This window comes from Triticum urartu, chromosome 4 (assembly GCF_003073215.2).
Source record: "Triticum urartu cultivar G1812 chromosome 4, Tu2.1, whole genome shotgun sequence".
Taxonomy (NCBI): Eukaryota; Viridiplantae; Streptophyta; class Magnoliopsida; order Poales; family Poaceae; genus Triticum; species Triticum urartu.
In genome coordinates, this window is record NC_053025.1 from 186,458,919 (window position 1) to 186,481,834 (window position 22,916).

A 22,916-nucleotide genomic window follows, 5' to 3' on the forward strand; every position below is an offset into this window, starting at 1 on the left:
CATCATGCACTGGTGCAGTCATCGTTCGCTGGCCACTGTTCTGCAATAGTTGTTGCAAAAAAGATGAGGAAGAGAGACGTGTGTGGTCAAGCAGGACACATGTCAAGCAAAGGAGGCGACAGAAGGCCCGTGCTACATCTGCCGGCTGATTAAAATCATTTCCCTTGGAGAGTGGCACGAAATTTCTACCACCCGCACCTACACAGTCTGACATGATGGACCCACCAGAGTTATGTGCGCCGCACGCCTCAACTCAACCGAGCCAGGTGTGCGGGAGATGTGGGCGGAGGCAAGACCGACCAGGTGGCAACGCGGGCCGTGCGATACAAGTGGATCGAGCGGTCCGTGGCCGGCCGCTCAAGACGCTTAATGAGCGCGCGCACGATTATGTATTCCCGTTTTATTTTCTTATTAGAAACTGACGCCGGATTAAAAATTAAAACAGCTACTGTGGCTGCTTATTACAGTAATTAACACATCAAGATACAGCAGCAATTTGCAGCCCTTTGGACAAAAAACAGTTCACCACAAAGTCAGCTTTACGTCAGCAAGCATTCTCTGCCTGGTAAAACAGCGAGATGAAAACATACCGGGCCCAGTAAAGTCCCATAGGACGAATCAAATAACATCTGGTACAAAAATTGGATGGACCAAAGTGCATGTGCAACGTCTTGATTAACTTCTGAATGGGATATATTTGCTTTTGCAATACAAAAGAAACTTAATTGCTTTCTTTGCTCACCTATGTAGCAATATATTCTACTGAGTTGGATTCCCATTACAAATTTGTGGCTTGTGAAATGTTGCTGTCTTGCTGAGCTTTGTGAAAATTCCAGTTCCGCGACACAATCGTACCATAAGCTACCACACCAACAGAGCTCAAAAGGGCGCAAATAAAATTGATGAATTGTGCCCACCGAATCCAAATGAATTCGACAATGCGACTTTCACATCACATCTCTCCTTTTGTGATCCCACCAGCAAGTTGACATCCTACAAAATTAAAATGTAAGCATATTCGATGAAAACATGGCAAAAAGATCATACACCGTTAAAAAGATGAAACTCCGTGTTCAAAATATGCTATGTTGATGAATTTGTAGGCCAGGGGCGGAGTTAGAGCATGACCACTGTGAGGTGAGTCTAAGAAAATTACTAGAGCCGGGTCTAGCAGAGCAAAATATTGTGCAATATCTTAGCCTCCCTGGTGAAATCCATTCAACCAGGAAAAAGGGACCAGAACCGTAATAGTGGTAGTTGTGTGGCCTGACTTAGTGCCCCATGTGTTCACCTTATTCTCTAGGACTCACTCTTGAACTAGACTTGACACCAGAATCTAGCCCCAAAATCTTTCTTAGCCTCGACTTTTTCTGAACGCTACACAGGGAGGGAGGGGGAGGGGGAGAGGGAGAGGGAGAGGGAGGGGGAGGGGGAGGGGGAGGGAGAGGGAGAGGGAGAGAGAGAGAGATTCAGCACAGCAATGGAACGGGGGTAGGGCTCTGCATGCAACCCCGGGTGGCGTGAGGGAGTAGAGGTTCCGCAGGGAGAAGTGAGATCCACAGAAGCATGCAGTAGCTTGAGCGAGAGATGACAAACTCCAGTGCTTTCACCTTGTTGTTCCAACAGGTGGCGGTGATGATGTGTCAGCAATGAATCTGGCAATGCTGCGACGGCTCACTTAACTGATATGGCAGCTTACCCAGAGGAAGTCAAATCCACCTGACCCAGGATTTGGATTCATATGAAGACTTCTGGCAGCTTACCCAGAGGAACTTAGGAGGTTAAAATCTGAGCTCAGGGCAATTGTTCAAGGTTGCAATAAAGAGTTCTCCGAGGGGTTGAACACACTAGGAGCAAAATTATGGCATCCTGTTAAACGAACCACTGCTCATTAGATTCACTAGTTTTTTCTTTTCATTTCAAACTTCTTCAGTAAACAATAGCACAGCAGAAAAAAAAAAATCATAACTGGCCTCGCATAACTATTCTTTATACCAGCATTGGCTCAATCTGATGTGAAGTGCTATAAGACTCATGCAAGAGAAAAAAAGACTTGTGTGTCAACAAAAGATTACCACATTTTTCTCCGGATTGTCTAGATTGATATTCGGATGGATCCAACCAGTTCTTATAGCCTGCATAGAAACAAAGGATACATGATGAAGAATACAATCATGAAGTATGATATTAACATTTGCATGATTACACAGGGACGCCCGCGAACAGAAATGGAGTAGGCATCTTGATCAAAACGAGCCTCAACTATGGAGTGGTAGACGTCAAGAGACATGGGGACCGGATTATACTGGTCCAAATGGTAGTTGGGGCCTTAGTTCTCAATGTTATCAGCGCGTATGCCCCGCAAGTAGGCCACAATGAGAACACCAAGAGGGAGTTCTGGGAAGGCCTGGATGACATGGTTAGGAGTGTACCGATTGGCGAGAAGCTCTTCATAGGAGACCTCAATGGCCACATGGGTACATCTAACACAGGTTTTGAAGGGGTGCATGGGGCTTTGGCTATGGCATCAGGAATCAAGAAGAAGATGTCTTAAGCTTTGCTCTAGCCTATGACATGATCGTAGCTAATACCCTCTTTAAAAAGAGAGAATCACATCTAGTGACTTTTAATAGTGGTCAACACTCTAGCCAGATTGATTTCATCCTCTCGAGAAGAGAAGACAAGCGTGCGTGCCTAGATTGTAAGGTGATACCTGGAAAGAGTGTTTTCCCTCAGCATAAGCTTGTGGTGGCTAACTCTCGCTTTCAGATTCGTGTCCAGCGGGATAAGCGTACCAAAGACGCTCGAACGAAGTGGTGGAAGCTCAAGGGGGAGGTAGCTCAGGCGTTCAAGGAGAGGGTCATTAAGGAGGGCCCTTGGGAGGAAGGAGGTGATGCAAACAATATGTGGACGAAGATAGCGACTTGCATTCATAAGGTGGGATCAGAGGAGTTTGGAGTGTACAGGGGAAGTAGAAGCGAAGTTAAAGATACCTGGTGGTGGAATAATGATGTCCAGAATGCTATTAGGGAGAAGAAAGATTGTTTGAGACGCCTGTACCTGGATAGGAGTGCAGACAACATAGAAAAGTACAAGATGGCAAAGAAGGCCACAAAACGAGTTGTGAGTGAAGCAAGGGGTCGGGCGTATGAGGACCTCTACGAGCGGTTAGACACGAAGGAAGGCGAAAGGGACATCTATAATGTCGGTGTATTGAACATAGGTGTTCATACCCTTGACTACGCACAGAAAGTTGTAGCCTCCTTGCCGAGAAGGGCTTGACGAAAGATAGTTCCATCACAAAGCACTCAAGACATGGTAGATAAAACCATGGAGAAGACCTTGAGGTAGGTCATCAAGAAGTACTAAAGGAAGTACTGAAGATCAAGACTCGGGCTGCCAAGAAGCAACCTTTATGACAAGGCATTCTCCACATCGCCGGCAAGCTCCGCACCATTAAGCCCAAACCTCTTCCACCGCTCTACCGCACCTACCTTTCAAGATCTTGCCGACAGGTGGCGAGCGCACAGGCGGTTAGGTGAAGCTTGTCGGGGCACGTGTCGATCCACCGTCTGAAGATCAACTTTATTGACACCCGTCCAAAGGGCATGTCGCGGTAATAAAAGGTAGATGGGCTGACGATACAGGTGGAGTGGCGCTCCCTTGCCAATATTTGTCCCAGCATGACACATCACGGCACATTTAATGCGTTTGTCCTACAGCGTCAGTGTTAGGTATGATAGCACTGTAGCCACTATTTACCCTCTGTAATTACTATTTTGCCATTGTGGTGACCCCTTTCATCTATAAAAGCAAGGCCATGGCAACCTTTACAAAGGTCGAAACCCTGCCCATTTGCAGTAGCTTAGCAGCACCTCCCGAGCTCCTTGCCGACAAGGTCGCGCTCTCTGTAATCACAGGGCTCATATGCACATAATCCACTAAGCAGGAGTATGGTTTTAACTTCACAGTGGCCCAAAGCTGGGTAAACGCTCGAGTGCTTTCATGGTTGTTACTGCTCTTTGTGTGTTGTGAGCCCTCACCGAACATAAGGGGCTCTCTGGTCCCATAGATTGTCGTACGCCGACATATAAGATGGCCAAGATTTGAGAGAGGAAGACAAGGGATGTTGACCAACTCAAATGCATCAAGGACAGAGTAGACCAACTCCTGGTGAAGGACAAGGATATTAAGCATAGATGGCAGGAGTACTTCGTCAAGCTGTTCAATGGGAGAATGAGAGCTCTACCATTGAACTGGACGACTCCTCTAATGATACTAGCCATAGTTAAAAAAGGCGCGCCTAAGCGAGCGCTTAAGCGCGCCCAGGCTCTAGGCGTTGGCAAAACGCATTGCGCATAACTACACTTAATCTGCGCATAAGCATGCGCTTTGGTCTGTAAAGTGCAAGGCGGTGGCAAAACGCACAACTAACGCCTAGCGCTTTTTTGAACTATGTAACCAGTAGGCGTGTTGTGCGGCGAATCCATGAGTCTAAGGTCAAGGAGGCCTTAAAAAGGATGAAAGGACGCAAGGCGATGGGCCCTGGTTGTATCCCCATTGAGGTGTGGAGAGGCCTCGGAGACATAGCTATAGTATGGCTAACTAAGCTTTAAAACCTCATTTTTTGGGCAAAAAGATGCCAGAAGAATGGAACGGAGTATATTAGTACCAATCTTCAAGAAGGGGATATTCAGAGTTGTACTCCTTCCGTCCCAAAACAAGTGTCACAACTTTGTACTAACTACTAATTACCGTGGAATTCAGCTGATGAGCCATACAATGAAGCTATGAGAGAGTCATTGAGCACCCCACATAAGAAGAATGACAAGTGTGACAAAAAATCAGTTTGGTTTCATGCCTGGGAGGTCTACCATGGAAGGCATTATCTTGGTACGACAACTCATGGAGAGATATAAGGAGCAAAAGAAGGACCTGCATATGGTGTTCATTGACTTGGAGAAGGCTACAACAAGATACTGCGGAATGTCATGTGGCGGGCCTTGGAGAAACACAAAGTCCCAGCAAAGTACATTACCCTCATCAAGGACATGTACGATAATGTTGTGACAAGTGTTCGAACAACTGATCGTGACACTGATGACTTCCCGATTAAAATAGGACTGCACCAGGGGTTAGCTTTGAGCCCTTATCTTTTTTGCTTTGGTGATGGATGAGGTCACAAGGAATATACAAGGAGATATCCCATGGTGTATGCTCTTTGCGGATGATGTGGTGCTAGTCGATGATAGTCGGACAGGGGTCAGTGGGAAGTTAGAGCTATGGAGACAAAACTTGAAATCGAAAGGTTTTAGACTTAGTAGAACAAAAACCGAGTACATGAGATGCCGTTTCAGTACTACTAGGCACGAGGAGGAGGAGGTTAGCCTTGATGGGTGGGTGGTGCCTTAGAAGGACACCTTTCATTATTTGAGGTCAATGTTGTAGAAGGATGGGGATATCAATGAAGATGTGAACCATCGAATCAAAGCCGGATGGATGAAGTGGCGCCAAAGCTTCTGGCATTCTCTGTGACAAAGAGAGTGCCACAAAAGCTAAAAGGCAAGTTCTATAGGACAACGGTTCGACCCGCAATGTTGTATGGCACTGAGTGCTAGCCGACTAAAAAGCGACATGTTCAACAGTTAGGTGCGGCGGAGATGTGCATGTTGAGATGGATGTGTGGCCACACAAGGACCGAGTCTGGAATAATGATATACGAGGGGTAGCACCGATTGAAGAGAAGCTTGTCCAACATCGTCTAAGATGGTTTGGGCATATTCAAGGCCTCCAGAAGCGCCAGCGCATAGCGGACGGCTAAAGCATTCTGATAATGTCAAGAGAGGCCGGGTAGACCGAACTTAACATGGGAGTCCATAATCAGGGCCGGTCCTGAGATTTCAAGGGCCCGAAGCAGAACCAAACCTAAGGGCCCTTAACATAAACATAATTAAGTATTGCAAAAAAATATTTTGAATCAGAAATACTACAATATTTTTCTCTTATAAGTCTCTTCTTTACTTATATGTGCATTAGCTTTATTATTAAGTTTATCCTAATTTCTTATCCTAATTAGCTATAGTAAAAATTGGTACCTGGTCAAGACTAATGGATGATTTAAGTGGAGAATGACATTTTGGATCTCGGCCTCTTTTAAAAAAAGTCAAAATTCAAAAATTTGGCTTTTAAAAAATCTGAAATTTTTTGTACAAGTAAACAAGGATGTGAGGCGTATGTATGTAAAATTTCAGGATGAAATACGTTGAAATGTGACCTGTACAAAAAAGACAAATTCATGGTCTTGGAGGATGAACAGTATCATGTGCTAAAAAGCCTCAGATTTGTCTTTTGCACAACCCTCATTTGAACGTATTTCGTCCTGAAAATTTACCCACTTGTGCATTATGCCTTCATCTATCTCTGTATTTTTTTCAATTTTTTTTAAATGTAAAAATATGATTTTTCATGAATTCTGAATTTTGCATTTGGAGGCCTCCATGGAGCTCGGCCTCCAAAAGCAATTTCCGAATTTAAATGCCATTCATCACCCACGTTGTCATCCATTTAGATGTTATATTGTATTATGTATTGCCCTTACCTTACGGATTAGTCTATTCCTCTCCATAGCAATTACCGGCAAGTCCCCAAATATAAAAATTAATAACCACAATGATCTATATCCATTAACAATACTCATAAATTGATTATTAGTGTCCAATTGTAATGACACAGAGGCCATGCATGTCGATAATCATTCATACTTTTAATCAACCATCATGATAAAATTTCCTAGGCCAAAGACTACCTATACAAGTAGAGATTAGAGACATACCTTCTCTTCTGTAATTCTACTTGTGCCCTAACAATACAATCTAGCCTCCCGGCAAGTCAGTGTGGTCTCGTGCCAGACAGTGCGACAGGCTATCTCCGGCAATCCAGCCTTCCTCCGACTTAGATCTGCTCCGACCCGAGGCAGCACCATGCACGCATAGTAGATTGATATCTTTTTTTTAACTCATAGTAGATGGATAGCAAGCCTCACGATCTTGATCTATTGTCGCCCGTGTGTTGTGGTATTGTCGCTTCCCATTGTCCTGCTTTTCTCACAAAATTGGGCACACAACTTACAGCTTGCGGATTAATGAATGATTTTTTTTCAAGAAGACTAACTGACTAAGGAAATTAAGAGAGGATTTTTTTTTCATATAACTATGCCTAATTAATCGCATGCAATAAACGCTCTATTAATCAATCGAAAGGGCCCTCAATGATACTGGTAGCATGAAGGAAAGCAAGGAAATCAAGGAAAAGTTTGTAGGAGTAGGACACCCATTTTCTTGCGTTGGAGTATGTAACCCATTTTCTCGCGTTGGAGTATGTAAATACATCAGCAACCTGGACCAGGGCGCAGGCCAATTAAGACAAGATGACGGCAATAGTGGAAACACATTGTTGGCAGAACAATGGTGTTGGATAGACCCAAATTATGATATACTGCAAGATCCCATTGTCACTATGTTGGATAAATAGCAAAAGCCGGGACTTGAACTCAAGACCTTAGGCCCTGATACCATGACAAGCTTCATGCACTAGCCAACGCAATCAAAAGTCCAAACTAATGGAAAGGGCTAGGCAATCCATATATACACTTCAAGACCCCCTCTCACGTGTGACGCGGGAAGTCAACACGTGAACTGACTCAGATGTATGGCTCAAGAGGCATATACTTGCTAGATAACCAACACATAGGGGGCAACAACCATTTTTGAATAAATTGCGTAAGCCAGGACTTGAACTCAAGACCTTAGGCCCTGATACCATGTTAAGCTTCATGCACTAGCCAATGCAACCAAAAAGTCTGAACTGGTGGAAAGGGCTAGGCAATCCACATATACACTTCAACACCCCTTCTCACGTGTGACCCGGGAAGTCAACATGTGAATAGACTCAGAGATATGGCTCAGGAGGCCTATAGATGGACAGGGGTAACAACAATTTTTGAATAGATTGCGAAAGCCAGGACTTGAACTCAAGACCTTAGGCCCTAATACCATGTTAAGCTTCATGCATTAGTCAACGCAACCAAAAAGTCTGAACTGGCGGAAAGGGCTAGGCAATCCACACATACACTTCAACACCCCCTCTCACGTTTGATGCGGGAAGTCAACACGTGAATAGACTAGGTATGGCTCAAGAGGCTTATACATGGACATAGAGGGGGGTAACAACAATTTTTGGATAAATTGCGAAGCCCAGACTTGAACTCAAGACCTTAGGCCTTGATACCATGTTAAGTTTCATGCACTAGCCAGTACAACCAAAATTCGAACTGATGGAAAGGGCTAGGCAATCCACATATACACTTCAACAACCGACATGCCTATTTACTACAAATAGTCCTCACGCAGCAATACTAGCTACAGCTTCAGAAAACCACTTTCCTGTGTTCAGCCCCAGCTCTATTCTTGCTCCTCTACTTCAGTCTATTTCTAACATACGCCAACTTATACTCGACCACCATGCCGGTCTGCTTCAGCTGCAAGATCTTGGACATTTGGTCATCAAACTCATCGCCACCGAACTCAGCAACAACCACCGCAATGGTCGTGTCCCAGTGGATGCGGCGATGCAGTCGTTTGTACAATTGCTGCCACAATGCCGCATCCCAATGATGCCCAGGAACGTTGTACATCTCAAAATAGTTATAGCAGGGATCAACCTAGAGAAGGGGAAACTCACCTTTGAAGGTGGGGAACCAGTGTTTGGGTGGCTTCAAATGAAACTGGCCATATGGAACAGAATCGGCAGCTGGCAGATCCAATAACCCCCCCCCCCCCCCCCACGTGATCCCGCTCATCGGACAGGGCGTACTGCCGACGCTGGAGCAGGGGAGGACCGTTCTTGGCGAGCAATGGTGCCTTGTCGGTGTACGGCAGAAATCATGGGCATGGCAAAGTCACCACCGCAGGCGTCACTTGGGCCTGCTTGACGATGTCAGGGTCCTTGCCGGTCGTCCACCTGCTTCGTGATTTTCGTGAATCCCTGTCGTTGGAATCGACATTGGCAGAGATGGATTCCACTTCCTCGGTGACCACTTTCAACAAGGTGACCACACTTCCATCTTCTCCACAACAATTCGAGTTTGAGCGGACAGCTTGGAATTGTGTGCCAGCGCAGCTCCCTCCAAATCAGTCAAACGCCAACTTCAGTTTTACAGGAGATTAAGCCATAGAGCAATCTCTCAACCAGTTGGTCGCTGTTACCGGTCAATCGAGAGATTGTGGAGCACCGCTAGATTAAGACCTTACTATAAATACTAAATTGTGATGTCCCGAAGAACAACGAAATTGAGATGAGAGTTCAGGATGAGATTTCAGAACAATTATAATTCACTTTTCCGATCATTTGGAACAGGAGTTAGAGATGCCTTTTAATGGAATCTCATAATAGGCTTTAACATGGTCCCTGCTCACTCCAGCACACAGGCAACACATGCCACCTCAGCTCAATCTGTATGTGTCCTAGCTCGATAATTATCCACATCAAAATGGACCAATTCTTCAGTGTGTGGCTTCTGCATTGCTAAAGTCGTGACAGCTTAGCGGGAGTTATGCACAACGAGTTGAGTGCCTGGCAACACCATGACCATGATTGGAAGCAAAAAAATTAAGGGGGCAGGTACCACATGAGTGAGGAGAGAAAAAAACAGATATGGCACTTGATGAGTTTTGAGTTAGGCTGCAGGTGAGTGAGAAAGCCACCAGTGCCACTGTCGGGAGAAAGAGACCACCTGCCAGCATTCTAGCAGGCTTGCCAACATCCAAATCTTAGTTGCCTTCTCATCCTGCCGCCTCCGCAAAACTTTGAGATCAGCTCAGCTCAGGTTAGTTTCCTTCTCTCTCCTCCCTATGATTTGATCTGCTCTTGATCTCTTCTATATATTGCTGCCTCTTGCTCTGTTGCACCGTATTTTTGCATGTTTGCTTGTTTTGTGTTTTTCTCAGTAACCCCTCTTCTTAATATGTTGCTCCCTCTAGAGAAATTGCTTAATTTGGAATGATATTGTGCTGATATACCTCCTAATCTCCAGCCATGTACTACATAAATATTTATCTTTTCGTGACATATGAAGCATGCTTAATTATGATTGTTTGCACCTTCAAACTCTAGACTAGGCACCTAGGCATCCCTGCGTTTTGGGGTTGCCGCAACTCACTAAAACAACGTACCTTAACAGTCCACCAAATTAAACTCTAGGCTGTAGATTTCATTTGCTGTCACTTGTTAATTTTGCATAACATGCTCATATGAATACACCAAATACAAAGCCGACACTGCTACTTTTCTGGCCTTATATACTACTCCTATTAAACTGATTGCTGGTAAAACATTGCAAAGTATACTAAATCTGGAATACATGGGTGCCCTATAAAAGGGACGGGAGAATTTAGATATATTCCACTTTTGAGAAATGCCACTACCAAACTTGATATTTAAATAAGCAATTATTACGTTACAGAAACTTGAAGGATGGCATCATGTTATGCTTCTTCCTTCCACATCCCCCATTTGTTCCCATTCCTCGCCACTTCCATTGCTTCCCATCCCAGCAACGGAGCTAGGGATAAGATCTCCAAGCTAAGAGTGGAAGTCCAATTCTCCACTCCACATTCATGGCCAAGCTTGGTGTTCCATGGCCTCCTCCACCTCCAGATATGTGCATCTTGTTGCTCACCAGCATCCACCATAAACCCTAACCTCTAGGACACGCTCCCATGGGAAGTCACGGTACTCGCCCTACGTGGAGAGGTCAATGTCACAAAGGCATCAGTGGGATGCAGGGAGGGCTCGGGCCATCGCAGCTGGTCACCAGCACAAGGCAAGGTAAGCTGGCAGGAGGTAGTGGGGCGGATTGGGGATGGGTGGAAAGGGGGGAGAATGAATAACAGAAGAGCTCTGTTTTCCAGTTCTTGACATAGTGGGATTCTTCAGAATTCAGTGACTGAACAATGGCATGCTAAAAAATTTAAGACTATGTAGTGGCATTTCTCGAACTGTCCACTTAGCAGTAGCATGTATTCCCCCTGAAAATAGAGAGAGTAGTAAGATATTCTGTTAATTTGAACATTTCTTACCCTTAACAAAGGATCTCTTAGGGGAAGACTCGTATTTACGGACTTGGGGTGAGATGACGCTGCTAGATTATAAAGGCTCCATGCATGGAGTTTTAAACATAGGTATTCATAAACCGCATGGGAGTTCAGAATTCAAGAAATCGCACAAAGGTAATATAGCCAGGAACCAAAATGACAGTTCATAAACAAAAGCATAAGATTAGCTAACAGGAAATATTATATTCAGATAAAAAAAGAAAACTGCAGTAAGACCTACTTGTATAACAGCTACAGCTTCTATTCCACCTGCAGCACCTAGCAAGTGGCCAGTCATCGACTTTGTTGAGTTTACTCTTAGCTGCAATGCATAAAATGCATATCATTCCTGAGTTTAATTTACACGCCAAAGAAGAGAGAGAAGATTGTTTCTGAATCAGGAGGTATGCCTGAGGATTCTGCCCAAAACAGCGGCAAAGAGCTTGGAATTCCTTCAAATCACCCAACTGTGTAGATGTAGCATGGGCATTTACATAGTTAATGTCTTGCCTTGTTACTCCTGCATCAGCTAGTGCATTTTCAACACAAAGAATAACCCCCTTCCCTGATATTACATAAACATAATATTAGTACAAAAATTGTTCTAATTTCAGTTGGGAAGTATCACAAAATAGATACACCACAAGGTTAAAGAATATTTTTCACCTTCAGGATGTGGTTCCGTCATATGATATGCATCACACGTAAAGCTTCCACCCAGAAATTCTGCATATATTTCTGCACCTCTTTGCTATAGAATGGAAATTCCATTCAGACATTTGAAAAGAAATCACCATGGAAGAACTACACAAATGGAGAAAAAAAGCACGAACAAAAAATATCTAAGGAATCTCATTAACACAACCTTTGCATGCTCAAGTTCTTCCAAAAGAAGCACACCAGCCCCTTCTCCCATGACAAACCCATCACGATCCTGTTGCAAAAAAAATAGACAACACAAACTGTTAGAACAGTACATGTTCTGCTAATTTCAAGCATGCGACTAGTGCAGAATCATCACCGCTACGAAAATATGTGCACCAAGCCAGTAAACATGAAGTCAAATGTATCAGTGGTATAAACATGAAGCGTAGACTGTACATTCATATGATTTGGCTACTAGGTAGTGGTTATGTTAAACAAATCTTGGAGGACTAACCATGTCCCAAGGCCGAGAAGCTTTTGTTGGATCACTATTTCTCTGTGAAAGAGCTCTACATGCCACAAAACCTCCCAATCCTGCATGTAACAGTAGAAATGATCACCATAATATTCATGCAAAGACAAGATGTTCAAGTAAAACAAAACAATAAGCCAATAACAATTGGGATGATGACATCTCAAATAATGAGTTTCCGTACCAATTGGTATAATTGGAGCATCAGAACCACCACACAGCATCAAATCCTGCATGTTTAGGACATGTCAACAAGTAGGGCATTCCTCACAGGATATCACGAAAAATCAAGTTACTTACAGTTTCCCCCCTCATGATATGATTGGCTGCACTCAGGATGCAGAAGTTACTAGTGGCACAAGCAGTAGAGATAGAGTAGTTTGGGCCCATCCAGCCCTGCATAGGCATACAACTTAAAATTAATAATCATTAACCACTGAGAAAATTAAAAAAACTAATAATCCAGATCATATAATGCACCAGATCCATCGCAAGTATTGCAGAACCCATGTTTGTAGTTGCAAAAGGTACACAAAATGGGTTCATCTTCCTGTAGGAGACCCTCAATGCTTCAATTGCATCACTAAAAACCTGCTTAAAATAGCATCATAAGCATTAGGCAAACAGTGTAATAAACACTGCCTTCTTTACAAGTAAATATATACACTGTGAGATCCGGACCTTCATGCCACCCATACCAGATCCAATTAGAACTCCACATCTCGATTTGTCCAACTCGTTCATGATATCTTCAGTGACTCCACCATTTTCCAATGCTTTCTTACCAGCAACTATCAAATATTGCATGAACTTATCCATTCGCTTAGCTAACTTTGGTGCAACCCAACCATCTGTTGAAAAGGATTTGATTTCTCCAGCAATTCTCTGTATGAAAGATAGCATGTCAAGCAGACTGCAAAGGATATTTCAGCTACATTGCAAAATAAACCCCACACTCAAGTTAGGTAGAATAAAATAATACCGTGGGATAGCTGGAACAGTCAAATGCTTCTATCTCACTTATTCCACTGAGACCCTGTAGAAGGTTGTTGTAAAACTCATCAGGCTCATGGCCTAACGGAGTCACGACACCCATGCCAGTGACAACTACCCTCCGTTGTTTGGTTTCAGATTTGTTGTTTTCCACAGCTCCTCTTTCAGGATGAAAGGAAACAGCAATGGGCACTCCTGCAGTCCATAAGGCATCTCATTTAGGTGATGGATAACTAATTTGATTCGGCATATGCTACAAATAAACTCACAAAAAAGAAAAGTAGCATCACTCGCAAAAAAGTGTTAATAAGTTATGTTTCTTTAATCAATCAAAACCGATGAACAATATTGGAAGGTTTATTCGCATGAAATGAAACAAATGGCCATGGAAGTTGCACATTAGCGATAATTCCAATCATATGTTTTCCCCAAAAACACCAGTTTTTAATAGTACAATCTTCAACGCCGAATTCCCATATTGCCACTTAGTTTCCTCGTGTATAAATCAATTCTGATAAAAATCCCACGTTTATGATAAAGTATACTTTTATTTTAATGACGGACTCATGGTGAAGTCACTTATTCACTCGAGCATGCATCACACATATAAGAACAAGATTTACACATACAGAATTATGCACAAGGCAGTGAATAATAGTCTCTCGCCTGAAACCCCAAATACACACGAGCCATTTGACAACTGAAACTCTATAAATCCCGGACGTTTACCCCGCACCGAACACCCTGTGATACGACCTACATGGTTACAGGCTTACAGCCGACCGCAATTTTACAGTTGACATTCGGATAAGGACCAAGAAACCATGAAAGGGCGGAGAAGGCAACGGAAATGGCCTCACCAGAGCGTGTCCCGCCTCGGCGGCGCGCAGCAGGGTGGCGGCGCGTGCCGAAAAGCCCGCCGCCGATGTAGTTGCGCTGCTTCCTTTCATCGTCTGCGACGCAGGTTGCAGACAAGCAGGCGGCGACGATCCAAGTGCGCAGCGGTGGCGCCACTGCCGACATTGCGCACGAACTGGATCCTGACGACGCGAAGGTGATGCGAATCACCTGGATTCGCGGGAGGGGAAGGGCAGGGGCATCCACTAGCCACGAAACGGCAGAGGCAAGGACCGGAACGGGGGTCTGTGTCCGCGAGAGATGCGGGCAGTTCGGGCGCAAGCGAGCGAACGCGCGCGGGGTAGGTAGGGATTTGCGGGAGTTGGATAGAAGGAAAGCGGCGGCGGCGGTGGTCTTTAATAAGGACGGAGAGGGCTTAGGCGCATCTGAGAGGTGGCGGACGGGGAGGAAGCCGCCATTGCCAGGTGCTCGACGAAAGGTGCGCTGGGAACGGAGTTGTAGGAGCTGAGCCGCTCAAGCCAAACACTAGTGTATTGAGGGATCTCCCGGACATATCAACATGGCAAAAAACACCTATTGTTTGAGAAAAAAAATACACATCCACTATCTACTACCCCTATAAAAAAAAAGGACGGAGAACCAAACCATCTCACCCATCCATGAGCAAAATCCAATGGCCCTTAATCCTTCGGTGTTTAACACTGCAAACACGCATCACGCCAACAATCCATCCATCGCTAACCCAGCCCCTGCCGCCGTTAAGAAAAAAACGCCCACACGACCCCTCTCCCACACGACCTCTCGCCCCGACCTTTCTCCCGCACGACCTCTCGCCCCCGACCTGTCGCCCCCTCCTCCTCCCGCGCCGTTCGCCGCCCCGCCCCGCCCCGCGCCGTTCGCCGCCGGAGCCGCTCCGCCCCGTGCCCTTCGTCGAGCCACTACAGGTCGCGCCAGAGCCGCCCGCAGCTTGAGCCGCCGCCGGTCGCGCGCCGAAGCCGCCCGGAGCTGGAGCCGCCGCAGGTCGCATCGGAGCCGCTTCACCAACGCTCGCGGCCGCTTCACCGGGCAACAACGTCGCCCACCCATCCCCGTGTGTGCGACGGCTGAAATTTCCGATCTGCGACGGCGCTGCCCTAAGATGGAGTAGGCATTATTGCCTAGGCCGATCAACCACGGTGGGCATGCTGCTCAGTGGATAAAAGTAGTCATCGCGGCCTCTGCTTCCCGGCCAAGATGGAGTAGGCATTATTGCCTAGGCCGATCAACCACGGTGGGCATGCTGCTCAGTGGATAAAAGTAGTCATCACGGCCTCTGCTTCCCGGCCAAGGAAGTGAAAGGAGGAACTGCAGCTCATCTCTGTCTCCGCTCCAGGTCGCCTCCATGTGGGCTGTTGTGGTTGTAAGCAGATTACTCTTTCTTGACGACCCCATCTCCTCGAATACAACGATAGTGATGATTGATGCCTATGTCAGATCAGTCTCTATTTTTGTAGGAATGTGCTTGGTATTTCTGCAACATTTTTTTATTGTGGGTGTTTCTGCAACATTATGAAAAATACTATCAGTTTGTATAATTTTTGTCAGTGCTTGACAGGTGCTTGTGGAAATGCCTTAACGTTCTCATGATTTTGATATAGGGGATGATGAAGCACATCAAGGAATAAGAGGCATATGAGGTTCTGATGTAGCCGGGTTCGCCGTTACTGCCGAATGGGTACGTCGGATAAGTTCTCCTTCACATACGATCTATCGTCTCAACAATTTTGTTGCAATTTAAATCAGACTCTTGCAACAGAAAATAGGATCCCTTATTCTGGTTGTTTAATCAAGTCAACTAATTGAATGGTTCGAATCCGCATAACTTTAAGTTATTAACATGTCAGCATGCTAGGGTATTTTCCATGCAAGAAAGAAGCAAGAAAGGGGATATGTCTTAGTGTGGTCTTTGATACTTGCAGGTTGCAACCTGCCAAAACACTGATGATATATCCAGAGGCAGAATTTTGGATTCGTTTCATTTCCTCATTTATGACTTCCTGGTCAAATGGTTTCTTCTTATTGGATTTGAATCTAATAGAGTTATATCACATATCTAAAACTCTTGCTAAAGCATGTCTATTTGATTTGTTCCCACTAATTTGTTTGGTTCCCAATTTATGCAGACATGTGCAGATGTTTTTGCGGTAAACCATGCATGCCTGTGGTTCGTATGTTACGAACTAATAAATGCATCCATTCATGTTATATTAAGTGGGCTCTCCTTGAATATAGTGCAACTGTAGTGAGATGCATAACTAAGGAATCATGACTTAAAATGGACATAAAATAGTGTTTTTTGTATTTTGTTTGCTTGAACTGCTTTCATGCCGTTGATGGAAGTTTGGATATTTAGATATATGTTATCTAGGTAGTCCAAACAAGTTGAGTCTGCATACTTATATAAGCCTTTTTTAACTTAACTTGTACCAGCATCAGGTCCATAGGATATTTTGAGTCTCTTCTCAAACAAATATTACCTGACAATAATTTAATATTGTTGCTGTACCAATCTTAGTATGAGGTGATATATGTGGGTTGTCTTAGGTTTATATATTGCATCAATTGTCCGCCCTAATTTTGTTGTTATTAGTTCGTACTTCTACTTTGCTACAAGCTACTGAATAAAATTCTTATATTCCCTATTGGAACCAGAAAAGGTAAGAGATGATGTGCCTTATGGGCACCTTGGAGTAATTAGTAAGATACTCTCTCCTTCCCAAAATATAAGGCGCGATTGACTTTTTATGGTCTTTGATGCATGACTTTGACCACTAATATATATCAAAGTATAAAGATTGAACATGTATAAATGGCATTGTCGTATTTGTCTTGCAAAACAATATTATTTCATATTTATGTATACTGATTTTATAGACATATAATACATAAAAATCATAGTCAAAGTTGTGCAACGAAGACCGAAAAAGTCAAACCGCGCCTTATATTTTGGGAAGGAGGGAGTACCATTTATTGGGCACTTGACATCTCTGTTCATATTCATGTTTGTTGCTGACATATTGTACTGGTGATGGTTAATGTTTCATGTTCCACACTGTTTCTTCTTTTTAAAAATCCAGCGCAACCTTTTATATCATACACCGCCTTTCAAATTTCAGTTTTTTTTACAGAAGCTACTTCCTATCTCACAATGAGGTTCGATCTAATTTAATTGTCCTGATTCATTTATGTATCTTGTTGAGGTTTCATCTCTTTGAGCGGAGACCATATCTGACATTTTTTGACTGCTAATATATCTGACAGCAGTTTATAACTTCATTCTGAATCAGTAACTCAAAAGCTAAAATGCAAACTGATATATTATAATACTGTCTTTGTTGTGTTGCCGAAGTAACCATGTCCAACATAGAACCTCACCTGATTAATTCCTACCTCAGAGCATTGGCTGATTTCATTCCTTGTTTTTATGCCGCTTCAGACATATCCATTTGAGCTTCCATGTTTGCAGGCTTGATTGTTTCCTTCCCTTCGTTTCATTTAGTCAATGCATGGTTAAGAAAAACCTGGTTTTTGATTTTCCATACTGTTGATGCATGATTTAGAAAGATACTGAAACTCAGCCAAAAAAGAGTGATGGTTCCCCTCTCATGTTTCTAAGAGGTAAAGCAAGCTACATGGATTAGTTTGTTGGTAATATCAGCCTAATTTAGCGATGATGTGATTCTTAGCTTGAAAATATTACTTTCATAATGCACTTGTGGTTCAAACTGCATAATGAAAATAAGACATTTTTCATTCAGAAGTGCTCTATGGACTTGATGCATTTTCTTAGATATGGAATAAATTTTGGGTTGATTCCATAGTTAGAGGGTGATTTTTCAGAGATCATATTTTATTTCATAACGTAAAATAAATTTGAGTGCATGAGGAATCCCATTTTTAACCATGTAATAGTTAGAAATACATCTATTTGGAATAGATAAATATGTGGATGGATTGTGAACCACTAGAAATTATGGTAGAAGCACAATTCATTCACTCTAAGAAAGTGAATTGTTCTCATGCTCTTGTTGGATTTGATTGGAAGTGTGGATGGGTTGGTGATGTAGAAACTTGTCTTGCTACAATATCATGAAACTTACTAATACCTATGTCCCACAATATAAGATGTTATTACAACCGATATACTCACATATTGAATGTAATAACATTCAAACGGAGGGAGTACTTATGATGTTCTTCTTACAATCTTATATGTTTGTTAATGTTTTTTTGTAGATTTACGTCTCCCATTTTTCTAGGATGTGCCATGCTTCCACATGTTGAGATCTTTTCATTTTTCGTCCACTTATATTATTTTCTCCTAGCCTAAGGATCTAGGCTATCCATGAGTTATTGGACATGATACAGTCTCACTATGAGAAGCTTCTTGATCCACGATGCTTGTTATTGTGAGATGATTGTTTGCTCCATTTATTAATTCCTTGTGATTTATGTTCTCACTAAAGTTGCACAGGCTCGCTAAATGTCGTATTTCCTAATGATACTGTAAAAAGATATATCGATTCTTTTCCTTTGTGTCTATCATTAAGTGGCTTGTAATGTGTTTATATTTATATTAGTCAAGACACCCATTGCATGCCTAATTTTATTATCTTGGTAATTAATTGATGACAGTCTATACGTGCACTTGCACGTGCAAGCTTACTAGTGGGTTTATAAATGGAAAAAGATTATGCCCATGAGGTAAGCTAGATACGGGTATCATGTGTCATCCCTAAAGAACAAAAACTAGCCGATTTGCCCTAGGCTAACGCAGCTGCTAGTGCGTTGATCTTGTCTTGTGAACTTATGATTTTTGTCTCTGATTTTGTTGATCTTATTATATAGTCTCCTTCATTTGATCATTTCAAAGTAGGAGTTGCATAAGTGTCTTCAATAAAAATAGAGAAAATTGTGTCCCTTTTATTTGTCTTGCTACATGCTACTCATTTAGATACATTATAACTCAGCATGCTAGGAAGCCTCTCAGGCCATCAACAATTTTGGTCACTAGTGGTTGGGGCGCCACCCGGTGGCGCCGCCTGAGACAAAGCTGGGCGGTGCCAGGTAGGAGGCGCCCCTTTCACGTTGTTGGGTGTAGTTCACAATGTTATTACATGGTCAGCAATAAGAGAACGGTGGAAATGCAACACACTCATACCATGAATCAGCCTTAGGAGTCATAGATATTAATATGTCCTTGTAGTTTACATGAATGGCGGCATAAAAGACAATTGTTCAAAAGCAACACACGCAACATAAAAGCGAAGGTACAATAGGAGCATTTTCATCTCTTGTTGTGAAAAGGATGTCCTGCCTAAAGATAGAAATGCACAAGTATCACATATTATTGATACCACTTATGTTGCTTAGAAAACAGAACATAGAGAAAGAAAATGGGGGATAAAATTGCTTCCACCAATTCCAAGCGAAGATAAACCTGAATGGACAAGCACATATATTAAGAAAGGGTATAATTTAAAGTATAGAATCACTTTGTAAGCCAATTCCCATAAGGCTATGATGGGAAGGAGGTCGGGAGGACGGTGCCGCATGACGAGCCCTATCCATGCCGAACGACCTCATGATACACAGCCTCCGTCGCTCACTATTCAATGCCCATAGAAAAATCAGGATTGTAGTAGACATGTCTTAGGTAAGATACATATGTGTAAATGTAAAGTTTTACTAATCAAGCATGCACTTAATGAAAGTACCTACTATACATAAAAGGGAAGTAACTGAGATAGATGCTGGGTTTTTTTTCTTAGAAGGAAGTTTGGTCATCAAATATGCATAGATAATCAAATTTGGAATATCTCTAGGAACATCTAATTTTTGAAACTCATGGCAATATGTAGTACACGTGTGTTAGGTCAGATAGAAGATATGCACAAATGTAGAGATTTAGTAATGAAGCATTCAGTGAACAAAAGAAACAATTATACATGAAAAGAAACTATGTGGGCTATGCATGTTTCAGTGTCATGTAACTTATGTTACAGAACAAAACCAAGGTAGTAAGCAATCCATTGTGAAATCTTCATGTGGTAAAGAACATTTGTAGATTAACATGAAATAAATATTATTGTCTGAGCACAGGCAATCATGCTGATACATTTGGTGATTTATTTAAGCAGTAATAATCAGTCTATATTTATGTTCAATTAGTGGTTAAGAGGTATTGAGTAGAATCGATTTGTTTAACGCATGACATGAATGAATTATGCAGCTACCTGGGGGCTTAAGCCATTGCATTGACAGAGCAACAGAGGCAATAGGTAGAAACAGAGAAATAGTTGAATTTTAAGTAACAAATTAGAGGCATTGAGAGCAGAGAAGGAGACAGTCACCTTGTCAGATCCATGAGGATGAATTGAGGGAGAGGGGACAGGAGCAGCACGCGGTAGATCCACTTTCAGGCTAGCTACCTCATCACAGATACTTCTAGATATGCATTGTAATAGTCAGACCACACAACATGTAATACTAATGGCCTAATGCCATAGCCTGCAGCAGTACAGAAGTGAACACATTGGTATATAATGGATGGTATCTGTGCAAATCTAGAACAATAATTTACCTTTCACAACAAACAAATCTCAAGAGCGCATTATTTCTTTATTTCTCAATAATTCACAATAAATGATCAAGCATCTATATGCATGTACCAAAGCATTTACCTTTGTAGGAGCTTCCCAACTTTGCCTTCTGAGTTGTACGGGCTCTTCCATGGTCAAAACTCCATACCACCTTCACCGCCAGCAACGATGACCGATCCCAATCACTGAGCCGAGCCCGGAGGCCGTCAAAGGGACCGCCATCTCCCTAGAGCGACGGGTTGCCCTAAGATGGTTGAGACCAAGTCGATGGCACACGCTAGTGAAACCTAGCCCATCTTAAAACTTTGAACCTAGCCCGTCTTCAAACCTAGCAGAAGACAAAAGCAACAAATTTAGAATGAGGGACTGGTTAATTGTATTTTTTAAACTTCGCGCAGAGAACTGAATATTTCTTCTTCTTTGCGGAAACGTAAACCAAAGCACATAAACGCATGATATAAAATCAAGAAGATCTGCATGTAAAACTTCTATACTGCATATTCTCTTCACATGTATAATTAGTATTTAAAAAAATGACAATGTAAAGCAAAGAAATTGGCAGCAAGAGAAAGAGCTAGCTAGCAAATAATAAGATACAGACCAGGTTATCAGTTAGACACAGACCAGGTTATCAGTTAGACAAAGAACAGAAAATAGAACAAAGGATCATAAAGCAATCCTTCGTGGTGAGATACCCCTTATTTTTTATCGAATTTGTAATGAACTTCTTTACACACAGCAACTGAGTATATTTGCATGTAATGTTGTACCAAGGATGGACAAGTGATGAACATGAACTGAATCATAAAATCCGTATAATTTGCATTGTTTGCTTTCTAGGACAAAGCAGAATCACGAGCAACTAAAATACAGTCAAGTAAGTCGAAAGCACTTAATAAGAGGTCTGACATCGGGCATATGCCATGGAAATATATTAGTAAGCCAAAATGGACATTTTTGTTGATTCCTATCTTTTACATCCTGTAAGAAAGAGCATGGAATCTCAGTGGTGTGCGGCTAACACATAATATTTATCAGAGCATGCCACTGTCAGACAATAACCAGCTGAGACATGTAGGATATAAAGAAATTTACCACACCTCAGCATCAACAAGTGATTGATCATCGTCAGTGTAGACCATGTTTGACACCAAAGTCTAGGAAATAAATACAAAAGGCAGATGTTAAAACTGTAAATAGGGGAAAGATTAAGCAGCATTAGCTTGGACGAGGAAAATCATATACTTGTATTAAGCGTGGCAAGAACTCCCGCAGTCCTTCAGGGGGCATGCTAACATCACAATACACTGACCTGAAAAGGTTTACTTATAGTTAGTCCTATAATACAACACAGACAGTCAGTAATGTCATCAATGACTCATAGTTTATTTTGAACTTGAAGGATGTCAAGCAAATAAAATGTTAGAATACATAGACATGAGCACCAATCAGATGTAAAATATTATAGTATGAAGTTTAAAATTGACAATTTAAATTTACCATATCATGCCTGATAATCTTGGTTAGTTTTCTGTTGAAGTTCGAACAGAAAGGGGAGACTCAAAAGGGCCATCACGATAAACTCCATGCACTACAACAAACACCCGCAGCTCAAATATACAACTTCATACAGCCAAATTAGTTAGCCAGTTAGGATAGCATCGTCATATGTTATGAGCTGACATTTATTTGTTTAAAGGGAAAAATAACCTTCTGCACAGAAGTTCCAAGTGATTCGGTTAGATAACAACATTTAATCATTTAGCACACCAAAGGGCTTGCCCTGTAATTGCACATGTCCATAATTACTTGATTAGAACTGTATAATGCATCTTATACAAGGCCTGTCTACTTCTCATTTAAGAATGTCACAGCCAGCCACAATAATTGGCAGATTCATAAACTATTGCTTAAGGTGCATCATCAAACCTAGCTCATCTTAAAAAATTGAACCTAGCCCGCCTTCAAACCTAGCAGTATAGCAAAGCAACCAATTTAAAAGGAGGGACTGGTTCATTGTTTTTTTTAAATCGGCATGAAGAATTGAGTACTTTTTACTGGGTTATCTTCGTACTGCATCTTTAGCTGATGGGTACT

General features: G+C 42.5%; 1 protein-coding gene and 1 long non-coding RNA gene across 6 annotated transcripts; both read right to left on the reverse strand.

Annotated features, from left to right (window-relative positions):
- Positions 1 to 646: 646 nt before the first annotated feature.
- On the reverse strand, positions 647 to 14,708 carry LOC125551257 (3-oxoacyl-[acyl-carrier-protein] synthase II, chloroplastic-like). 3 transcript variants are annotated; one of them, XM_048714430.1, is made up of 13 exons: positions 14,181 to 14,708; positions 13,310 to 13,515; positions 13,009 to 13,212; positions 12,808 to 12,918; positions 12,628 to 12,723; positions 12,512 to 12,557; positions 12,310 to 12,389; positions 12,016 to 12,084; positions 11,817 to 11,901; positions 11,561 to 11,715; positions 11,392 to 11,472; positions 2,076 to 2,135; positions 647 to 993 (listed from the first exon to the last, which is right to left on the reverse strand). In XM_048714430.1, the coding sequence occupies exons 1-13, from the start codon at positions 14,341 to 14,343 to the stop codon at positions 880 to 882; spliced, it is 1,470 nt and encodes a 489-aa protein (XP_048570387.1). In that variant the 5' UTR covers positions 14,344 to 14,708; the 3' UTR covers positions 647 to 879. The 3 variants fall into 3 exon arrangements, with proteins under 3 accessions (XP_048570387.1, XP_048570389.1, XP_048570388.1); XM_048714431.1 differs by lacking the exon at positions 647 to 993 and adding an exon at positions 1,537 to 1,869; XM_048714432.1 differs by lacking the exon at positions 2,076 to 2,135.
- A 4,772-nt stretch (positions 14,709 to 19,480) lies between these two features.
- Positions 19,481 to 22,705, reverse strand: LOC125553743. 3 transcript variants are annotated; one of them, XR_007304179.1, is made up of 7 exons: positions 22,530 to 22,705; positions 22,320 to 22,410; positions 22,065 to 22,131; positions 21,920 to 21,976; positions 20,901 to 21,147; positions 20,571 to 20,664; positions 19,481 to 19,825 (listed from the first exon to the last, which is right to left on the reverse strand). It is a non-coding gene; the product is annotated as an uncharacterized LOC125553743 (long non-coding RNA). The 3 variants fall into 3 exon arrangements; XR_007304180.1 differs by having other exon boundaries at positions 19,481 to 19,657; positions 22,320 to 22,705; XR_007304178.1 differs by having other exon boundaries at positions 22,320 to 22,705.
- Positions 22,706 to 22,916: the final 211 nt, after the last annotated feature.